The 22,635-nt window shown below is 35.5% G+C and overlaps 3 protein-coding genes across 6 annotated transcripts; all 3 read right to left on the reverse strand.

Annotated features, from left to right (window-relative positions):
* Positions 1 to 2,104: 2,104 nt before the first annotated feature.
* On the reverse strand, positions 2,105 to 6,890 carry rsl1d1 (ribosomal L1 domain containing 1). The gene is made up of 9 exons (XM_082152843.1): positions 6,787 to 6,890; positions 6,293 to 6,432; positions 6,044 to 6,182; positions 5,629 to 5,777; positions 3,354 to 3,455; positions 3,024 to 3,117; positions 2,731 to 2,856; positions 2,503 to 2,643; positions 2,105 to 2,383 (listed from the first exon to the last, which is right to left on the reverse strand). Exons 1-9 carry the CDS (start codon positions 6,865 to 6,867, stop codon positions 2,237 to 2,239), a joined length of 1,119 nt encoding a protein of 372 aa, XP_082008969.1. The 5' UTR covers positions 6,868 to 6,890; the 3' UTR covers positions 2,105 to 2,236.
* An 836-nt stretch (positions 6,891 to 7,726) lies between these two features.
* Positions 7,727 to 18,249, reverse strand: gspt1 (G1 to S phase transition 1). The gene is made up of 14 exons (XM_082152031.1): positions 17,890 to 18,249; positions 15,537 to 15,578; positions 13,513 to 13,749; positions 12,852 to 12,885; positions 12,666 to 12,743; positions 11,922 to 12,102; positions 11,216 to 11,370; positions 10,989 to 11,129; positions 10,799 to 10,892; positions 9,538 to 9,618; positions 9,204 to 9,377; positions 9,023 to 9,112; positions 8,713 to 8,881; positions 7,727 to 8,631 (listed from the first exon to the last, which is right to left on the reverse strand). Exons 1-14 carry the CDS (start codon positions 18,053 to 18,055, stop codon positions 8,579 to 8,581), a joined length of 1,695 nt encoding a protein of 564 aa, XP_082008157.1. The 5' UTR covers positions 18,056 to 18,249; the 3' UTR covers positions 7,727 to 8,578.
* Positions 18,250 to 18,417: 168 nt separating this feature from the next.
* dmc1 (DNA meiotic recombinase 1) lies at positions 18,418 to 22,431 on the reverse strand. 4 transcript variants are annotated; one of them, XM_082152037.1, is made up of 15 exons: positions 22,155 to 22,431; positions 21,993 to 22,053; positions 21,834 to 21,891; positions 21,581 to 21,625; positions 21,349 to 21,495; positions 21,160 to 21,242; positions 20,800 to 20,852; positions 20,650 to 20,691; positions 20,478 to 20,550; positions 20,288 to 20,379; positions 20,090 to 20,163; positions 19,856 to 19,970; positions 19,615 to 19,675; positions 19,428 to 19,544; positions 18,418 to 18,748 (listed from the first exon to the last, which is right to left on the reverse strand). In XM_082152037.1, the coding sequence occupies exons 3-15, from the start codon at positions 21,888 to 21,890 to the stop codon at positions 18,679 to 18,681; spliced, it is 1,029 nt and encodes a 342-aa protein (XP_082008163.1). In that variant the 5' UTR covers position 21,891; positions 21,993 to 22,053; positions 22,155 to 22,431; the 3' UTR covers positions 18,418 to 18,678. The 4 variants fall into 4 exon arrangements, with proteins under 4 accessions (XP_082008163.1, XP_082008161.1, XP_082008162.1 ...); XM_082152035.1 differs by having other exon boundaries at positions 21,834 to 22,053; XM_082152036.1 differs by having other exon boundaries at positions 21,993 to 22,431.
* Positions 22,432 to 22,635: the final 204 nt, after the last annotated feature.

Here is a 22,635-nt window from a genome sequence, read left to right on the forward strand (position 1 = left end):
TGATTCTCTGTCCTGGCCAATAGGATTCCACCTAAAGACCAGAATGCTACAAATGATTAACAGTCACACGTTGCACGAAAATAAAAAAGATCATGCTTATAGCATGATAACATGATAGATAGCTGGTTTCCATTGTATTATACAAGTTTGTATTATTTAAAACACCTTTCATAGAGTATTATTAGTATTACCTGTATGTTATATCACTAAAGGATCTCGGTTCAGGTGGTTTGTCGTCTCAGTTGGCTGTGTATTCAGATAGGAGCTCATGGCAATGGTAACAGGTTGATCTGCTCTGGCCGTGCGGTTTTCATGAGAGCCTCCAGGCTGAGTGTTGATTCTTCCATTTCTCCTGAGGGAATTCCTCAGTCCGTTGGAGAGCCTGCTTGAGACTTTACGCATAACGCCTGAAATTCCTTTAGTGCGTTTGTACTGAGCAATGTCGTCCTCCAGCTCTTCAGGAGGCACTTCAATATTCCCAGTGTACCAAAACACCCACCAGATAAGACTCAGGAAAATGATCACAGCTCCAGCGTATATTAAAAAGTCATGGAAAAAGATGTCCCAAAACACCCCAGCCAGGAGGACAAAAAGTCCAAAAATGTCATGAAAAACAGCAAACCAAAAGGCACATTTACAACGTCCAACTCCTGGATGCTTTTTCTCCATATCCGTAATTTTATATTAGCGTCCCTTTTTATTGAAACATATAGCTAGACACCAGCTCGTCTATTCAGATCCATCTAAAGAAATCTACTGTGCTAAAAGTAGACACTGCGCATGACGCACACCTGTACAGATGATGTTCAAAGTACACTAAAGTGAATAAACCTTGATGTTCAGCTGTAAACCAATGCTTTTATCAGGATCACAAACCTGAAGATAAATCAAGATAACAGTCATGCACTGACAAGTCAAAATAACATTTGCAAGCAAGTTTTTCATGTGACGTCTTTGACTATTTATCTAAATCTAGATCATCTGCCTTTTGCGTTTCACGTTTTCTTTTATGTTCAGTGTCCAGACCACACCGAGCACAGCAAACATCAGCCCAACTGAAAGACACAATGGGCCCACTTCATCATTCACAGGCATCAAGTCTCTAGGCTTACTATCAAATAATCCACTAGAGCTGAGGATGACCACCAAACCAGCACTCAATGCGAGCCCACTAATGGTCAAGATGAAGATGGGTTTGTGGTAGTAAGTCCAACAACTGGGGTCTCTGGGTACAGGGTCCCGAACTGGAATTGAAACTGTTTGCAGAGTCAAATCTTCACTTAAATCACACTGAGACACAGAGCACATCCTGACTGTCGAACAAATACACACAAAGGCAAACGTCACTCATTAGTACAATCCGCAGTTAAATATCCATATCTTTCTGAAATAGATAGTTCACCCAAAAATGAAAATTCTGTCATTAACTTACCCTCTTGTCACTCCAAAACTGACTTACAGGGGAACACAAAAGAAGATGAATGTTGGCTTTGGTTCATCTCCATTGGATGGACCTTACAACAGACATTTCTTAAAATATCTTTGTTCCTCAGAAGCCAGTCAATGTGGTTTTGAAACAGTATGAGTGCAAATACACAATTTTCAGTTGTGGCCGAGCTAACCCTTTAACAATATCATCTAAACATTGTTGATTGCTTCAAAAAAAGAGCTTTTTACTTGCCTTCTGTTTGTATTTTGAGACTACTTGGTTCCTTTCGTTGTATTCAGCCTCAGACGTGCATCCAGGAAACTTAATACGGTCAATATGAGAGAATAATAGTCTCAAAAGACAATTCGAAACACCTGTCTTGACCAAAACAGGAAAGATCTACAAAATGATCTTGGTAAAAATCTCAAATTTAAAAACACATGGGACTCAGTGACTAGTTGACCATTTCCAAACCAAGTGAAAGAACTCTAAACCAGTGTGAGCAGGAACAGCAGCACAAACAGAAGAGCAGCTGGTCCAACACATTGTCTAGCTAAATGCATGTAATATAATACACTTATCATTGCACAGACCTACTGTAAACAGATCATTGTCTCATCAAAGCTGACAAACCCAGAACCTGGCTTCATTTAAATGAATTCACAAAAGCCATCATCAGATTTGGAATTCTTTTAATTCTGTCAGAACAAGTGTTCACATAAACAATCATGTGTACTACAAATTCTGGTTCCATATATATCCACGTAAATTGTTGACAGGATGAGAAAGCTGTACATTAATTGCATTTCAGATTTGATTTGTTTTAACTTTTCTTTTCAGAACACGTCCTGTGACCTTTGTTGTTTTCTTGGCCAGTTTTTTGTCTTTTACAGTTTTCGTAAGTCCTTTACTAGCAGGCTTGGGTGCTTTTTTCAATCCTTTTTTGGATATGCCCTGAAAAAAAAAAAAAAAAAAAAAAAAAATTCACATACAACACCATTATTGCATTAACATCCATGCAGTGTAAATACTGGTTTTACTAACAGTCCCATGTGAGACGTGCAGACACTGACCTCCCGTTTTGGCTTTTTGGTTGGCGTCTCGATTGGCACCAGCTGTGGTATTTCCTCCTCACAGTCTTCTTTCTCCGTCTCTTTAGTGATCGGCTCTGATACTTCTGTTTTCTTATTTTGGCTCTTCCTCTTTTGTGCTCCCTAAAAATTAAAGGTTAAAACAAATGACTTCTCATTTTACAAAAGTATTTTTGGACACATATCCGTTTTGCCTTTAAGCAACTTCACCTTTGTTGGATGAGCTTTCTTCTGGGCCTCCTCCACCACTGCAAGATGACTCAAATCAGAGGTGTAGATGGGCAGAGCAACTGAGTCCTGACTCTTCAAATGGATGATTTTTATGTTTCTTCCTGTCTGAGAGGGAAACATAGAGAATCAAGGTTGTAGGTCAAAACTTGGGGAACAGAAACACACATCCCATTAAAACACAAGAAGATGCAAAGACATAATGGTAGCGAATGATACTGTGAAAAGAAAGCAGGCTGGTTACATGCATAAAACTCTTAACCCGCTCTACTCACTGTTGCCAACTTTGTTGAAATGGTGGAAACCGCCATGGTCACATTCTCGACTATCTCATCTGCCGTCATGTTTGAATGTGCTACACGTGCCATGCTGCAAAGGTAAATCACACAATCAGGAAAACTGAAAACATTTTTGGATTTTGGAAGAAGAAGAAAAAATTATCATGTTTCATAGTTTGTAGGGACAAGTTCCAATAGATGAGGAGACCCGTCTGGATACACTATGAGTTACTATTGCACATTTTTAACCCATATCCAGCTGTTATGAAGCAGGACATGGTTTGCTGTAGTGCTTCTACATACTGTAACTATATCAAATGTTCATACCAACAGGAGCCTTTGCTTGAGACACAGAGGGTGGTGCCTTGAATGAGGAGCTCCATGTATCTGGCCAGATTTTTACTCTCTAGATCCACCGACAGAGGAGCCCTGACACAGAGGAGGAATAATAATAAACTTTATTTTTATAGCGCCTTTAAAAGTAGCATCTTACAAGAATATGATCACATAAAACATAATTATACAAACAATGCATTAATGAAAGTGAAATAGACAAACATAAAATACCAAATAAAAACATACTATCAAAATTTCAACAAGTAAACAAGAACTTCAATGAATGTCATTCACAATGATCATTTAAAACAGACTATGTGTCTATTGTCAGTAGTGTAGAGATGCATTTCATACAGCTCACACAGACGTCCCTTTCAAACAGGGATGCAGATATCTGTTCAGTTTTCATGTTATTGCCCCAATATGAAAATTAGGACAATATTTTAAAGCCGATAAATAATGGATTATTTCCTTCAGCGGAGACACTTCAGATGCGCACTGTTCAGTGTGATGTTTTGAATCACTTGAAATATGATCGAAATTACTTCTAAAAGGAAAACACAGTTAAGTGCAACATGTGTAGTGTAAACCTGTCATATAGCCTACATTAATACGAGAACACTACTGTAAAAAAATTAAAAAACTTCATGACTAGCACAGTCAAATTCGCTTGAGCATTCAGAGCCTTTTGTTTTGTGCAATTGTAAGTTGAAATATGTTTATTTTGTGTGTGTATACACAAACACACACATATATATATGATTTATCTCATCATCTTTAGCTAACAGTAATGAATGACGACATTAATTACTATGATTAGGACTGTCATATTACGTAACATTATGAAGAGAACACTATTGTGATAAAACCCAGTGAATTCTTTGGGTTTAGCTGCCGTGTTTCAGCGCGTTGTTACGGGAAGAGCGAATCCACAACAGGAATTACACATTCTTAGTTCAAGTTCACTTGTGCATTTGTGTCATTTTGTGCAGATATAAGTTGTAAAGTTATGTTTATGTTGTTTATCTGATTGTTCTCATATATGATGCATTTCATTGAGTTAATTAACCCGTGAACAAAGCGCTTCAGTTTCCCGGTGTTTATTCAGCGCACGCACACACTAAGTGCAGTTATTTAAAACAGTATAGCTAAAATTAATTTTAGATGTTTAGATGCCTTAGTTCAATTAAAGGACAAGTTCGGTATTTTACACTTAAAGCCCTGTTTTTCGGTTTCTGTGGTAGCAAAACTACAATAAAACCTGTTGGAAAGCATCTTTTGCAGCGATTTTTGTGTGAGCATATCAGTGAACACCCCTGACCACTCGGTGAGTTTCACGTCTTTGTAAATGAAAGTTTAATGTCTTTAGGAAGGATTTTTCCAGTGCACCTATGCAACCATTGTGGAGGTGGGGGGGTGCTACCACAGAAACCGAAAATTCTCGGGCCAGCAGCATTTGTCCAAATTTCAATCTTAACCATTGTATTTCATCAGAAACGATCTGAAAACAGGGCTTTAAGTGTAAAATACCGAACTTGTCCTTTAAGCTTTTATAAATGCGGCCCAGAAAAAAAAACATTACTGGTGTGCATCTTGAGACAAAACAATGGTTTTGCTTTCAAACTGCTTTTAAAACAGCTTTTTAGTCCAGGACTAGCTTAAACATTGAAACTGGGGGAAGGAATCTTACACTTGCTCAAACTAGGCTACTGTATTGTATATATGTGATTTATGATGAAGTGCTTGGGACAAGGCTTTTAATGGTGAGCCTTTTGTTTTTGTAATCAGGCTCTTAAAAAATTGCCTGATTGATAGTCTACACTTTTTAGCAAATAAAATGCCTTTTAATAATTCTAAATACATCCCCCTAATACATGACCAACTTAAAAGTATTTTTGTTGCGAAATCTTTATACAGATTTTTTAAAAGTAAAGAATAACTTATATTGGCATTAATAATTCAAGATGAACACTTTCTGAACTGAAGCAACTTAGGTTTACTTTGTTATCCATAAATTTTTTTTTTTTTTTTTTTTTTAAATCATGCTAAAATATGAATATCAAATATGATACAAAAGGCTTTTGTGGAATGTTTATCTGTATATCCCTCAATCAACATTGTACGGCGTTGCATTATTAGTTTTTTCCCCACAGTAAAAACAACAGAGCTTTGATCATAAAACTAAGCATTTACATTTCTAATGTATACAATACATTTCAATTCTGAACTATTTTTTGTTTTGTTGTGTATTTAAATGCAAACTTACTTCTTCCTTTCATAGAAATGTTTTCCAATGTGGGAGGGTAACCTGCGTCGAATACGTGCGTCTGCCAGAAACAAATCAAAGTTGCCAAGCAATCTTCTTTTGGCTTCAAACGGCTTATACTCGGTTTTCAAAACCTTAAAGGGAATCACCTAACAAGAGAAAATATTATGTAAACGTACTTTTACATATGTTCCAATACATAGTGTCACATAAAATGGCCCTGCTGGGTTGTTTCAAAGTTTGTAGAGACAAGTTCCAATAGAGGAGACTCGTCTGGATACACTCTGAATTACTTTAGCACTTTTTAACCCACGACCAGCACTGAGACAGAAGGACAGGGTTTGCTGAAATGCATTTGCATATAGTTAACTATAATAATTGCTGAAAGCATTTAAGGATCAGACAGATGAAATACCTCTATGCCATGTTTGAAGCCTCTCTCAGTGAGTAACTTCTTGTAGAATCTCTCCGTCTGTTCTGAAGTCATGTTGGGTTCATCTCTGGTGAAGAGACACACATCTCCTGTTTCTTTCCTCAGTCCATGGGGTAAAGGACTGTGGGACAAGGCACATTTGGTAAGAGCAGATAACTAATTTGGTAACATACTTAAGTTCATTATGTCTAAATCAATGACTCTGGATTAATTTCCCTTTGAAACACTTACATGCGAATGGTTTGCTCCTTCTTAGGGATTTTCCATTGAGTAAACAGTAGGAAGACGGCCTGACCCTCATTCTGGAAGAGTTTCTGGGATGAGGAGCTGCTCTTTATATATGCCTGTAATGCCTGTGCAGCTTTCTTCACCTGTAATACATGTTTCAACTAAATTAAGCGTCTTTTAAACCGTTTCCAACGTCAGAAACAGACATAGAATCAGTCATTGTTAAAGTCATAAACAACGCCAGAAACAGCCATTGTTATAGTCATAAACAATGTAACTTCATTGGGCATATACATAACATGTCAACGCAAACATAATACATGTTTTTATATCTAAACTTCGACAATTTGGTTGCCGCGTTTGTAAAGCAGTTAAGAAACATGCAGCATTGTTTGTTAATAGATTTTGACAAGGTACCCAATCGGAAATATACGCACAAACAAAATTAGTAAAACATAACAAATATGAGAGGAAACTATCAAATATAGCTCGTTTACCTGAGTCCGATCGAGAGCCAATTCATCTCGTGGGGACTCCATTCTGCACGTGTGTAAAGGAAGCACAGGACGCATGCGCATTTCCGTAAACGTCACATGGACTTTTATTTTGAAAAATGTATTAGATAGTGGGATGCTTCATGAGTGAGTCACTTTCCTGCAACACAACAAACCCATTTTTGCCCTTAGGCCTACTTTAAATGGAATAAAACTTTTGCAGACCTAGCAAATGGATGGTTTAATATTATATTCTGTAATTTTTATTTATTTTATAACGTATTTAATATCAATAATTATTAAATATCATTTAAAATGATTAGAAAACAGATTCCCCAAATTCTCCATTTCTTGATAACGTATACAAGTTTACAAATAGCTAAATTATAAAATGCACTATAAGTAAGTGTAAGCAAAAATCAAATACCATTATTAATGAAACAGTGGCACATTATTTTCTGCGTTATCATTCCCATTTGGCCTTCAAGCTTCCTTATCTGCTTTAATTAAATCATTGACCTTTTTCACTTTTCCTGGTTTCTCAGAAGCCGAAGTCATCATAGTTGGGTAAACTTCTACAGTGGTGAATGAGAGACTACATTAAATATATTTTTTGTGTTCCCATTTGCTCAAATAGCAAAAGAAAAACTCCACAATAGTGTTTTCACAACTTAATATCATAGAAGGTATAGTGTTATAAGTGTACAAAAAAAAAATATATATATATATATATATATATATATATATATATATATATATATATACACACACACACAATACCTTGCAGGATTTACAATGCTGATGACCGTTAAAGCACGTCATCACAGTCTGTGAAAAAGGTCCATTGACCATAGTGCATTAGCAGAATAATACAGAATTTGTAAACTACAATGTGAGTTCCAGGATATTGAACACTATATAAACACATATATAAACAAACCACTTTCATTTAAAGTCATTTTAGTGTTTTATTTTTTTGGAAGTTTGAAGTTTACATCCCCAACAGGAGTGTACAGAATTTACACCAGCTGATGTGACATTCTTTTTTTAACCACATGGGTGTATTTGTCATTTGTTATGTAATGACATCACAGTAAACAAATTCATCTGCTCATCTGGTGTATGATTACATCTCTACATAAGTTTCAATTTATTTGAAGGACAAGGCCTCTTGTATGACCTGATCTTGACAATTACGACTCTTGCGGGGCTTTCCAGGTAAAGAGCAAGGGTATTGGCAAGCTCTGACCCTGTGTGTGGACCCCTTTCATGCCATAATGAAACAGTCAGCAATCTCAAACTATCCAGATGATGTTGTTATAAAGTGATATGCAATCAGAGACCCTGCTTTCTTGTGTGGGGGGAAATTATCTAAATGTTACGTTTGAACGGCATCAAAAAGAGGCACCTCTCAAAGAGATGACACTAAGACTCCCTCAGTAAGTCATCTGTATTTTAACATGAAATTAAAAGGCCAATGCCTTTAAAGAAAATTGCATCCACTTTACGATTGAATATGTACCAGTAGAGAGGAACTGGCTCTAAAAATTGGGCTACATGAGTGGCATAGCTGAGCTCTCAATATGAGAAAGCTGTCACACTGAGCTTGTCTTTCTATATTAATGTTCTTCCTAAAAATTTATTCTGTCACTTTGATAATGTCCTTTTTCCAAACTAATTTTCTTAGACTGATCCACAGTGGGAAGATGGAGCAGTTTGGAGGACATCTGGCAGGCACACATCACTGCATCCTCCTCAATCCCAGAGTGCACCACGGAAGTCCTTCTATCCGCATTTAGTCCTTCTCAGGTACCAACTTCAGCACCTTGCCAATTGCGATTGTCTTACCTAAAAAAAAAAAAATCTTCATTTTAGAATTCAGGGAATATTACATTTGAATTGTCATGTTATATTTTCATGATATCTCACCCTCATCTCTCAAGGTGAAACGTCCCATCTGAGGGAAGTCTTTAAAAGTCTCTAAGCAGATAGTTCCTGCAGCCCTAAGACGGGCGATGCATACTTGGTCTTGTTTGACGAAGCGTGGGCGAGTCTTGCTCTTTTCTCCTGTCTTCTTGTCCACCAGACAGATTAACGCCTATTCGTAGAGGTTTTTGAGGAACATGACAGTTAAATATTTTAGGCTACCAAACCGTGGTGCTCTCTATCGTGGAGATTTGAATGAACGTTTCACACCTTTACGTCTGAATATTTTAGAAGTGCACACAAAATAACTTACTGTTATCTGCACTTCTTCTATGCAGGTATGTATGTGTAGTACTGCATTGTAACCTGGGCATATAATGGATTTGTGTTCAATAATGACAATCTGTTAACAAGAACAAAGAAAAAAAGCTATTAGATCTTCCAAAAAGTGAGATAGTATTCATAATCTTTACCGTCAGAGCTGGAATCATTACCTGGGCATCAAAAGTGCGCCCTGAGTGACACAGGTTCTCAGCATTGCATAGGATAAATCCTGGGAGAATCTCTTCCTCCTCGATGCCTTTGAGCCGGAGCTTCAGGTTTTCACCAGGCGAGGCGTACTCCGTCTCCACATCATCAGAGAGAAGACTCAACACCTCCACTGTGTTCTGGGAAATAAGAACAAGCAGTGTTTTAGACGTTGACTGTTATCATTCATCATAATGGGTATTAAATTCATAATGGTTACGATAAAAACATATTGTATTTGTACCTAACAAAACAAGAAGGAAATTCTCTCATGCATACTGTTGTTTTGTACAGTCTTACCCGATTTGGCATCATAATAAGTTGTTGTGCTTTCCCGATACTCCCAGACTCCAGTTTTCCAAGCACCACAGTGCCCATGTCCTGCACAAGAGATTATAAAGCAGCATTATGGACTCTATCGGCTGATATTAGAGACTTAATTTTTTTTATTTTTGAATATTTTTTCAGGCCTCCTTTTTTACATTTAGATTTACTTTAAGTGAAAGTTAAATGATGGCAGAGGTCATCTTAAAAAATTGTAATAAACACCATATAACATTAGAATGTTGTGAAGCCTAAATTCGCATGTAGCATTTAAAAGTGTTATTCATTTAGACAGAATACTCTAGAATTTTAGTGACACCCATAACATGAAAACAAATATCTCATGAGAGAAAATAACGATTTAAAATTTTTTATTCTATAAATATAAGAGCTGTCAAACCGATGAATCGCAATTAATCACATCTAACAAACATTTGTGTTTATTTAATATATGTGTGTGTAAATGCGCACACACACACACATATATATATATATATATACACACACACACACACACACACATACGTCTATATGTATATACACAGACACACACATACATATACATATATATATATATATTTGTGTATGCATACAAACTTTTATGCAGTTAAACTTTTAACCGGATGCGAGTCATCGCGATTACATATATTTTTATATTTTATCTGCCATGATTTAACACTCAGTAAAGGTTATCTAGAAAAAACATGAATCATTTAATATCACTACTTTATAACAATTACATTTATAATGTTGTGATGCCTAAATTGACTTTTGAGCATTTGGCATTTGGGTGTCAAGCGTATTTGAAGATGTTTTCTATCCAATTACTGACACTTTAATCTGATGATGACTGCCAGCTCTAGCAAAGAAACTAAGCAAGACTTTAATTAACTTGAACTTAATCTCATTACATGTGCTGAACACAGAGCTTAGTTTAGCTTATTGGTTTCATAATACTGGACAAATGTTGTCTCACTGGGAAGAGAACAGCTGAGAAAACAATTTCCTCGTTCCATTATACAAGATGCTTTCCTGCCAAAACACTCCTTTAAATAATTGGAAATCGTCAGCAGAAACTGAGACAATTGCAGTCTTTGAAACAGTAAGAAACTCTTGATAGACACTCAGAATATTATATTTTAGAATAACAGATGCCGTTTTGAAATGCATACTGCATATGCAAATGTCATTAAACTTGACATGAAATGTTAAGATATCAATACCATCTTTCACTTACCTTGTATTTATCCACTATAGCCAATCTGATGGGACCATCAGTTGGTCTGGTGAAGTTTGGCAGGCTGTCCAGATGTGGAATGAATGGCAATCCCCTATAAAAGTTCAGCGTTGAAGTAAACTGCCAATTGAAACTCGGATTTCACCTTCGTATGTTCACAGAAGCCAGAAAAATGACATGTTAAACTTACGTGTACCAGGGGCACAACTCAGAAGTTTCTTTCAGGTTGGCTCCTGTCATTCCGGAGCAGGGCATGAAGTGAATGTCTTTCTTTGGATTAAAACCCACTTTCTTCAGAAACGGCACTAACTTCTCTTTACATTCCTCATATCTGTGGGGGTAAATGTGTAGTAATTTGTAAAAGAAGGACCAGATACAAGGATAAAAAAAATGAAAGTCAAACTCTATTTTATTCACCTATCCAAACTCCAGTTCACAGTGGGATCGTCCATTTTGTTGACGAGGACTATCAGATGTTTGACTCCAGCTGTTTTGGCCAGCATGGCATGCTCCCTCGTCTGACCTCCCTTTTCAAAACCGGTCTCAAACTCACCCTTCCTGGCAGAGATGACCTGAAGAAAAGGAAAATTATGTTTTCTTAAGTGTCAATAAATAAAGTCAAGACCTATTATTTAAAAAAAAAAATGTTTTTCAATTTATATGTACACTACCGTTCAAAAGTTTGGGGTCAGTAATGTTTTTGTAAAAAAAAAATATATATATTCTCACCAAGGTAGAATTATTATTATTGTTTAAATCAAAAATAGTCAAAACATCAATATTGCAAAATATGGTTACAATTTAAAATAACAACTATTTTAATATATTTTAAGATCAGCATTTATTTGAAAAAAATTATAATAATTCTAAAACTAAATGTACTTTCACTTTTGATTCATTTAACGTAATTGTTATATTAATTTCTTATTAAATCCTATATATTAGTATGTCTAATAATTTTATCTGAAAGTAAAAATATTTTAACGTTAAAAAAAAAAAGACATTTCTTTTTTTCTGATTTTGTACTCTCAATTCAACAAGCATTACTTATAATGTCTTTATCAAAGACTTGCACAGCTTAGCTACAGAGCTATCGGCTGTAGGCGTTTCAAGAGGAACTCACCAGCACTGCCAAATCAGCTTGGGATGCCCCCCCGATCATGTTGGGTACAAAGCTTTTATGCCCTGGGGCGTCAAGAATAGTAAAGTGCTTTTTCTCAGTCTCAAAGTAGGCTCTTCCAACTTCTACTGTTTTCCCCTTGTCTCTTTCCTCTTGGTTTGTGTCTAGAGCCCAGGAAAGATACCTGCAAGGATAAACATGAATGAGATGTCATTTCAACCCAGATCGCATCATGAGAACAAATATTTCACTCAAAAAAGCCAAGAATATGTGTAAAAGCTCATATAGACATCTAAAAGTGACTATACCATTTGGGTTTCTTATCTTAGAAAAAGCCTTTTAACCAATCTCCATGTTTGTCACATGATGTACACTACAGTGCCATTCAAAAGTTGAGGGTGAGTAAGATTTAAAAAAATATATATATAATAATAATTTATTAAAAGTAGCAGTAAAGACAATTATAATGTTACAAAACAAATGTTGAACTTCCTGAAGATCCATAAAAATTTCCACAAGTAGCAAAACTGTTTTCAACATTGATAATAACAATATGAAATGTTTCTTGAGCACCAAATCAACATAATAGAATGATTTCTGTAGGACCATGTGACACTGAAGACTGAAGTAAATTAAGCTTTGCCTTTAAAGGAATAGATTTTATTTTAAAATTTGTATAAATTATTTTAAATTGTAATAATATTATGCTGCATTTCCATGGAAAGAAAGGCATCAATAAATGTTTACCAAGTCTCTCTGTTCTTCTCTTTTGCCTCCCGTTCATATTTCTCCAGCGTTCTTTTGTCCACCATACCAGTTAGATACCTTAATGGTAAACAATTAAATATGCATTTTTTCACATCATATATCATAATGTATAATTGAAGGTTATAGCAGTCAAGTCTTTGTTATAAAGAATCATGGTTCACTCACATAATCTGTCCACCAATCGTAGACTTGCCTGCATCTGTACAGAAGAAAAATAAATCAGTAATAAATCATTTATTTGCTCACCAGCCACTCTGGCTAGTGGTTTTGAAAACTTGCTAGCCAATCAGCAATTTCACTGGCCATAATTTTGTATCTGGAAAATTATGTTTTTTTTTTTACATGTGTATATTATATATGTTTGTGTATATATGTATATTATATATACACACATATGTATATATGTAAATAAATATAATAATATATAAATACACAAACTTTTATTTTAGAATTTGACAGCACTAAAAAAAATCTATATTATCAAATTGTATATATAAAATTATTTTATTTACAAGTTTTGTGTTTGTGCTTTTTATTCGTTGCACCGGTTTCTGAATATTGCTTTATCCAAGTAGTCTACACTTAGATCAGTCAATATTCAGAAACAGGTGCAATTATTATAATGTTAGTTTTAATATGAGAGAAATCACTGCCAAACACTGCCGTTACATTTTTTTTGTCTGCAGAACAAAGAAAAAATCATTTTAACTTCCCAGAGGAGGACACGCCCCAACGAATATGTATATACATCAAATAGTTCTGACATGCATTGTAACCGTAACTGTATATTCCAACACTAAATGACACTAAAAACACGTTAACATACCCACATGTCCAATGAACACAACATTCACATGTTCTTTCTTAGGGGCGTCTGGTAGAGGAGGAGGCAGCTTGGGGGTCGGCATCTCTTCATCCTCCTCCATCATTTCATCCTGTTCCTCATCCCTAGAGCATCCAGTGTCAGCCGGGGATCCACCTCCTGGTTCCTCCTCATCCCGCTCCCCCTTCTGCTCCCACGTCTCCACTGCGCTGGCATCTGTCTCTCCGTTCTCCACTGCAGCTGTGGGGACAGTCACAGCAACATGTTTCAATGTTAAAACTTACTAAAACACAATGACCTGTTCCTGGAAAATATAGAAACAAGCAAAAAAAAATGCGTCTTAACACTCAGCATCTAACGTGGCCCTTTAATCATAAGCGGTGTCCTTTCAGTTGAGTCAGCTCAGCTGTTTAGTAAAACAATCTTTTAGCTACACCATGAGAAATATTTTTTTTTAAATTGTAAATGCTTTGTATGCTTAAAACAACGGAGGACCTCCTGAACACTCCTTTTCTCACCCTCATGTTGTTCCTAAACTGTATGACTTTCTTTCTTCTGTGACAATGGAAGTCAACCAATGTTCCAATGTTATTTGGTTACCAATGTTCTTCAAAATATCAACAAAGAAAAGAAAAAAAAGAAAAGAAAAGAAATGCAATACAGGTTTGGAACAACATCAGGGTAAGTAAATGATAGAATTTCTATTTTTGGGTAGAGTATCTATTTGGCAAAAAAAGAAGAAATCACTTAATGTATTAATTTGAAAATAAAAATGTAAATAAATAAAGCACTTTTAAAATAAATAAATAAATAAATAAATAATTAATGTTAACCTTCTGGTGCTGCTCGTTTTGCGGGCAAAAAGGATCAAACTTTTTTTTTTTTATGAAATGAATGTAATATATTTTTCTTATGTTAACGGTACTAAATTATATTCATGGAATATTTATGTTCCCTTTATTACCTTAAGTTTGGTATCTTTTTAAAAAAGACATGACAGATTATTGCTAAAGTGAAAAATAAAGAAAAAGGGAAATAAGTGAAACAAAAAAAAGCTATAGAATTATAAGTTTATTATTATGAAAAATGCATAAATAAAACGATATTTTTACATTTTATATGAAATTTATATTTTCCAAAACTACACTCTAAAATTGTGAAACAAAATCAAAACCATAAATCTAAACAAATTGTGTTCCAAATTCGAGGTTGATATCTTTCAGTAAGATTTTGTTTGGGCGCAGTACCAAACATTTCCAGTAGAGGAAATTCATTTTCCATTTGTTTCCAATAAACAGCCCAAGTGTGACTATTTTTTTCAGGACCATTTAACCTTTTTTTCAATTTTTCTCATTTTTTGTGTGTGCCAAATGCCAAAACCTGTCCCAAGTTTCGTACCATTCTGATGAAGTAAAAAATTCTAATAACACAAAACAAAAAATTCTGTCAAAAATGACCTAAAATCCCCAGAGGGTTACAGAAATTTCAAATGTAACAAATGATAAAGTTGTATGGACCACTTTTTGTATGATACATGTATGATGCTTTTGCATCCTTTTACAGATGCGTGTTAAAGAACAACCAGCACAGAGTGTCTCGTTTTAGGTTCAAAAGAATAAATGCTTAAAGTCAAAAAGTTTGAGAACCACGCTTTAAGCCAAAAAAGAGATTGATTAAGAGAATTAAGCAGAGGACAGGAAAATGAATTTCAATTAACATATATTGTGCTGCATAACAATACACAAAATCAAGCTAAGAAACAAGCTGCTACAACAACAGAAATTGAGAAACGCATTCATTGTTTTGACAGTTCTGCTTCTCTGAGTCAGTATCTGCGGCTGGAGGTGTAAGTAAGGGATAAATAAGGCCTGTAATTTGAGCACATGAGTGCTGATGTAACAAGTTGTCCTCTGTATGGCTGATGAAGCAGCAATAGTGGAAGTGCAACACTATATCAGAACACAAAACCCAAGCAGAAAAGTAGAGTCTAGGCTTGATAGACAGATATCCAAAAAGCATTAACATACCCACAGGTTCTGAGATCTCCATGCTTGCCACTGCATCAGCACCTGTGGACAGAGATATGGGTTATGATGGGAAAACATTAAATCAAACTCAGAGAAATCTGGCAGTTCTGAGTCACCACGAAATCAAAATTGACAACTCTTATTTTTTGTATGGAATATTGCAGTATATATAATAAATAATTTATAATTTACAAAATACCCAATGGACAAAATCAAGTCCCTCCTACATTTTTTTAATACCGTTTTACTTGGATCAGTGGCGTGCAGTGGTGTTCTGAAAATGAGGAGGAAAAGTCCTGAGTTTTTTTTATATATATATATATAAATCAAATGTAAATTCATATCTCAGTTACACTTAATGTTGCCACATTTTCCTGGTTAAAATACGTTATATAAAAAGAAATTAAAATTTTATATAACATTTTATTTTGTATTTTTACATTAACGATGTTGTCACGGTCACTACATTTCCCATCATCCTCCCTGGCCCTCACCTGCATGCTCTTCCTCTGTTCATTGTTCGGTTTCTAGCCATTCCTTCATTAGTTAATTTGCCCCAGCTGTGTCACGTTTCCCTGATCTGTTCTGTGTATTTTAAGCTCTGTTTCTCCCTATTCCTTGTCTTGTATTTTACGTCTCCTATTGAATCTCCTTCATCATGCGCTTGATCTTAACCACCTCACCCGTGACAGATGTAATTAATGTTCTGTTTTTTAAAAACAAGTATAAATCTCAAGTTAGTGTTTTTAAGCATTTTTACATTTATCCCAAAATAATAACTAAAGGCAGTAACAATTTTTTAAAAAAATTGTGTGTGTGTGAACAGGTGTTCAGCTGTTCTTAAGTCACCTTATTGTTGGATCATCAATCAAAGCTTTATGAACACTGGTCGAAGATACTACTTGAAGATGTACCTTTAATTTCACCAGGCTGATTGCTCATTAAAAACACGAGGAGGGAATTATCCCATGAACCAATCATATCACGATATAGGCCTAGGCATTGCCTCCTCTCACATGACTTTGCCCCATTCATTCTCAATTACCCCTCACCAAACCCACCGCATGTTAGGGGGTCTGTTAAAACTCAATGGGCTCAGAGGCAAGAGAGACAGGTCCTCTCGCTAACTTTACCTGCTGTGGCCGGTTGCATAAACATAGCCATAATGTTAAGACAGTGTCTAAAGTTCTAGTATGACCTACTAACAGTTAGTCAGGGGCAGTCAGTCTTAGTTTTCGGTATCAAAGTAGGCTTATCTACGTTTTTATGTAACTGATTTAAAAAAGCTATGAACCGTCTTAAAGAAAATAAACTTGTAAGACTAGTCTTAGAGGTTTATGCAACCGGCCCCTGGTGTCGCAGTTAGACAGTGTTACTTTAGAAAAATGTGTGATTTATACACTTTTTAATCTCACATTTTGTAATATACAAAACAAATTTGCGTGTTTTATTTTTGTAATATGGATTATATTCTCATCCAATGTTTTTGAGGCACTGCCTCCCTTACCTCCTTGGAGGAAACGCCCCAATAGGGAAGAAAAGACTTGCAACATCCATGTCATGTCAACTTTAAGAATAGTTTATGCTATCCACAGACAGCTTAATTAGGTTGTTTAGCTCACTGTTAATATAAGTTAAATACATAATTTCAATGTACAGGTGAAAACAAACAGGAACATTTTCTCAAAGTTAGTGTGGAAATGCCTCCTTGTAATTTACACAATAAACTAAATAACCTGAAACAGACTGGAGTCAAATATTATTAGCAGGTCATCTGTCTATTAGTATTACTATTAACTCAATTGTACGACACAGCTGGTCATGTGACAAACACGCAGCACCCATAAGAGGGCGACCCGCTCCTGTGTAGAATAAAACAGCTAGAATAGCGATAATTTGTGCCTTCTTCACCTCATACATAATTTTAATCATAATGTTGTTATAAACATTTCACATGTCGTGTAAAACATTTGAATAAGCACACAATTCTTATTACATTTTTTTAAATGAGTGCTAGTTCGTATAGTGTGTTATGTACGTCATGCTAGTATCATGTATTAACAAGTAAATTGTGAAGTCGGCTGCTAAACTCGCTAAGCAAGTCTATCCGGCATTTAGTTCATGAGTCATGACAGATCACATGTTTATTAAAGTGCGCTACATTAACATATTATAATGTACACCTGACTATGTATAATGAAAATGTCTTTACTCGACTATGGTAAATATAGCGCTCAGATAAACGCTGGCATCTGTTTGGCTAGCCCGTTATAAACATTTCCAGCTAAAAGCCCTTTTATGGTAAGACTGCATCAATGCTCAGTCAGTCGGTTTATTAACGCTGTTAGTTTACCATCAGACGTATCGTTTTCCGCTGGACCTTGAGAAAGAAAGGATGGTACGAATTCCGGAGCGTTAACGTTGAGCCCGATGAAGGCGGACTGAAGTTCGGTATCAGCCGTGGCCTCAACATCGTCCTCCTGTTCCCACGAATCAGGGGCTATATCTCTCGAGTCCATAGTGGCTTTAACTAGAATAGCTGACGTTTCTAGCGGGTTGTGATTTAACCCACAAGGCGGTTTTGAACACAACCAAGTCTGCTGTGTTTTCAGTATCTATTCCAGGTAAATTGATGGATTGGGGAACTCGTAACTGAGCTGAAATGGTTCATGGGGCGCTCGTCTTCTTCATGCGACACCATGTACGTGTAGCTAGTAGTTAGCTGATCCTGAATCTTGCATGCGCGCACTCGCGCAGTGCCTGTGCAGAAACGTGGACTGTGAAAGCAGAGACCCAATAGCCACATCAACAGCTTTTCAAATTAAGACCATCATAGTAAACCTACAAGTACAACATTAAAAAACGGGAATATATTACCAGTAAAAATGCCAATCTGCAGTGGTTTTTATTCAACCGTTTTAATGTTATTAATATTGCATTGTATAAATAAACAATTAAAAATATACAATTTATAAATATAGATGAGTAATGTATAAACAAAGTATAAATACAATGTATAAACAAATAGACAATAGGTTAACATGTAAATAAATAGGTACAACTAGTTTATGCGTTAACTTGAACAGGTTCCATCTTGAACAAAATGGAGACATTTATGTTAACATGCTTTCTGTGTAGATTTTTAGTCTTTGGCATCTGCTATTCCTCCAGCGGTGATGGCAAAAGTAGCCTCGCTTTCTGGCATGTCTGGGCTGTAGAAAAGCAGAGGTTTGGTTGCATTTAAATCAAATGATAATCATATTCTATAACTGTCTAAATCTATAAATAAATGTACATATGCATAACTTGTGCATTGTATGTGTTCTTTTTATGTTAGCTGAGAAACAAAAAGAGAAAATAGTAACACTTTACAATAAGGAAGGAGGCATTGTTAACATTAGTTAACTACATTAGTTAACATCAACTGACCATTAAAATGTTTTAAAGCATAAAATAATCTAAGTTATGATGTTAATTTGATCATTTACTAATACATTATTAAAATCAAAAGTTGTATCTGTTAATATTATTATTATTTTGTATATAGTTTTTTTGGGTGATTTTCCTTTAATTGTGACAGGACAGTAGAGAGACGGGGGATGGGATCGGGAAAGGTCCACGAGTCGGGACTCGAACTCGGCCGAGCGCAAAGGCGCTACATGTCGGCGCACTGACCACGAGGCCATTGGCGCCGACACATCTGTTAATATTTTTTAATGGATATGAGCTAACATGAACTAACAATGAACAGTTGTATTTTTTATTAACAAACATTAACAAAGATTAATAAACACTGTAACTATTTATGTAATGTAATGCTCATTGTTAGTTAACTAACATAAAGTAATGGAAACTTATTTTAAAGCGTTATTGAGAAAATCTTGAAATTACCTATCAAATATTTTGGCAATTCTCAACTCAGCACGTCCTTTCCTCAAGCTGATGCGTGTGGTGGAGGCATGCGCCAGTATGTGTCCTCCAATGGGCTTTTTGGGATCTGCTTGAAATCTAAGATCATAATAATCAGTTTAAAATTCCCCAACATTCCCTTTCCTATTTGTTTTGTGTTCCTACTTACGTCATTCCAGCCCCTGGATCTGCAGTCATCTGGTTGGTAACAAACACTGCCACGTTGTACTCTACAAACGATAGATATTATTGATGAAGTGAAGTTCAGAAAAATGAAGTTCACAAGTTAAAATCATAAGCTTACTTCATTGAAGATAAGACTGACTACTATCAAGTTCTATGTCAGGTCCATTATACTAGTAGTCTCTTCTTCCCATTAATTTATATAACAGAAGATGATTTTTACAGACCTTCAGAGATCTTCTGCAGTCTGGAGAGCATTTGTGCAAGCTTCTGCTGTCTCTCAGCCAGCTCGCCTCTTCCAGAGAAGTCCACCCGGAACAGAGCCATGATTGAGTCTATTATCTGTGAAAAATGTATTATCGAAGGACACAACATCAAGTAAAATCGCTTCCTAAAAATTAAAATCTCAGAACGTTTACAATGATAGGATCAAGTGTTTTTCTTCTATCTCTCAGACGTACCAGAAGCTTGAAAACACCTCCTTCCTCATGAAACTTGGCTGCAACAAAGTCTAATAATTCCATCTGATGCTCGCCTATGAATGAAAAAGATTTTAAAAAACAACAAATTATTAAGAGCCTGTTAAACTCCAAAGTAAAGCGACATTTCAAAACTTTAAGTAAAAAAGTTCAGCTTTAAAAAAAGAGGGAAGTTCTTACTGGTATATGCACGTGCATATAACACATTATCCAGTACAGCTTCATGATCCACATTGAATCTGTCAGCTATGTCCTTCAGCCTCTCAGGCCGACTGGTGTTCACAATTATTAAGGAGAAAAGGGATTCTCCATATTGTATAGGTTTAGAAAAATCCATTCGGCACAAAGAAAGCAAGTGCAGAAATGATACAAGGTGTTTTCAGAATCAATGAAGATGACCTTTCCTCCGGAATAGCCATATTCACCAGGAAGCTGAGCGGTTACTTGGGGAAAAAGAGAAGGAGAGTGACATTAATGGTCTGAAATGACAATTAAATTGGAAATAAATATACCATTTATACAAAATACATTATTGTTCTTACCACACATTGTGTGAGCGAGTTGAGTCTTTCCAGTTCTGAATTCTGAAGGTACGGGAAAGGATTCACAAAGACAAAAACATGTAATTTTGGTAGAACTGATGTATGGGAAAATGCATTTAATTCTGGTTGATAATCATAACACCACCCTACCACCAAAAGCCTCAGTAATGGCCATACTCTCCACACCTCCTCCAAGGAGTTTGCTAAACAAAATATGAATAAAGCATTTCTTCATTAATGTGTAAAATAATTACTTTATTATGACTTTTATCAGACAAAATGTTCAGCCCTGTCTGTGAAAACAACATGTAGGTTTTAGTACGAAGCCCTAGCATGACATGGGGGGAAATAGATATTGTTGCCGCAAATAAGAATTTGTTCCCACAACTTATTAATTTGTGGCCATATTTTTGAACTCATTTTAGTTAAATCATGGCCAAGATATCTAGTTTTTCCCCCTCCATGTCATCAGCACAGTATTTTAGAGCTATAAACATTGTTATTTCTTACTCAAACTCCAAACTGCCAGTTGTGACGTGGAACACTTGCTTCCTTTTTATAATGTAATCAGATGCTGTCTGAAATCCACATGTCTACAAGAAAGACGACAAAATTGTATACATTTACTATAAGATTAACTCTATGCAATTGAAAAATATGTATTATTCTAACAAATTACGGGAATTCACATCAAATTACCATCAACTTTCCAGCAGCTTCCTTTATTTTGTCCACTTTAGCCTCAGACAGTCCCTTTACATTACAGAGAGCACGGCGTGTGGTCATCTGGATGCCTTTCACAGTACAAATCCCTACAGACTTCAGTTTCTTAATGTCAGCCATGTTCTTAAGAGAAAAGGTTATAAATCAGTCACTGTCATGATGAGATTATCATAACTTTCTTATGAAAGATTAACATTAATTTACTTACAATGCCATGCTTCTGTAAGAGCTCAATGTCTTGAAAAAAGGATTCCTAAGGGGATTTTATAGGAAATTAATTCATCATTTATTTGTGCTATACACAAACAAACTAGTAAAAGACAAATGGGTAACGTTATGTCTAATTTAAGTTGTACATTTTCATTAAATGCATTTTGAAACATGTAACAGTTAATATTAAACACAAGACCTCACGACTAAAATTGTTTTGGCTGGCTCATAGAGAAATGAATGTGAATCACCTCATCTTCTTGGTACCCTGACTCATCCTCCAAAGCCTGCTCTTCCAAAACTTTCATACTATGGATGATTTAAAAAGAAAGTTTACAATTAAATACATCGTCTTCAGCGGCTAGTTAACGAAGTCATTCGGTAATTATCTAGTTAAAGTGGCGGCTTACACTTTAATCAGCCAGTGTTAACTGTTAGCAGCCTGTTTAAAAAAACTGGTCTTAAGTCTCGCTGTGGATGCAATATAAACAGTTATAGTGTCATGTTCCTCGTCATACGGGTGCAAAATAACTTTTTTTGACAATAATAATTGAATGTAAATTACATTTTACCTCACGTTTATACGGTTTATTCCTCAGAGAAAGCTGACAGAAACTGTTCAAGTCAGTGATCTCACGCTGAGTGACACTTCAGCGCGCGCCGCGCATCTTTTCCCGCGCTCTGATAGTCATTAATGCACATTAAAGGTTTAGGGTGTTTTTTTTGTTTTTGTTATTTTTTTGTGATTTTTAAACTACAACAACTACTTATAATACATCTAAATGGTTCTGTTTTCTCTATTTTACCAAACCGACCTGAAATGTAAAAGGTTTTTTATGATCCTGGTGGCAGTCTGACAGACCAAGCACACTGTGTAATGTTTGCTGATTTCTATTCACTGTTCTAAACTGTTTTAAAAGTTTTACCATGCCTTTTATTTTATAAAAAATATATATATATATATAAAAAATCTACGTTCAAATTCATGTATCCTACTTTATTCTCCCAAACAAAAAAGTAAAATATTCATAAACCTTTTCTATATTTCGTGTA

Source organism: Leuciscus leuciscus (genome assembly GCF_965113295.1).
Source record: "Leuciscus leuciscus genome assembly, chromosome: 21".
NCBI lineage: Eukaryota > Metazoa > Chordata > Actinopteri > Cypriniformes > Leuciscidae > Leuciscus > Leuciscus leuciscus.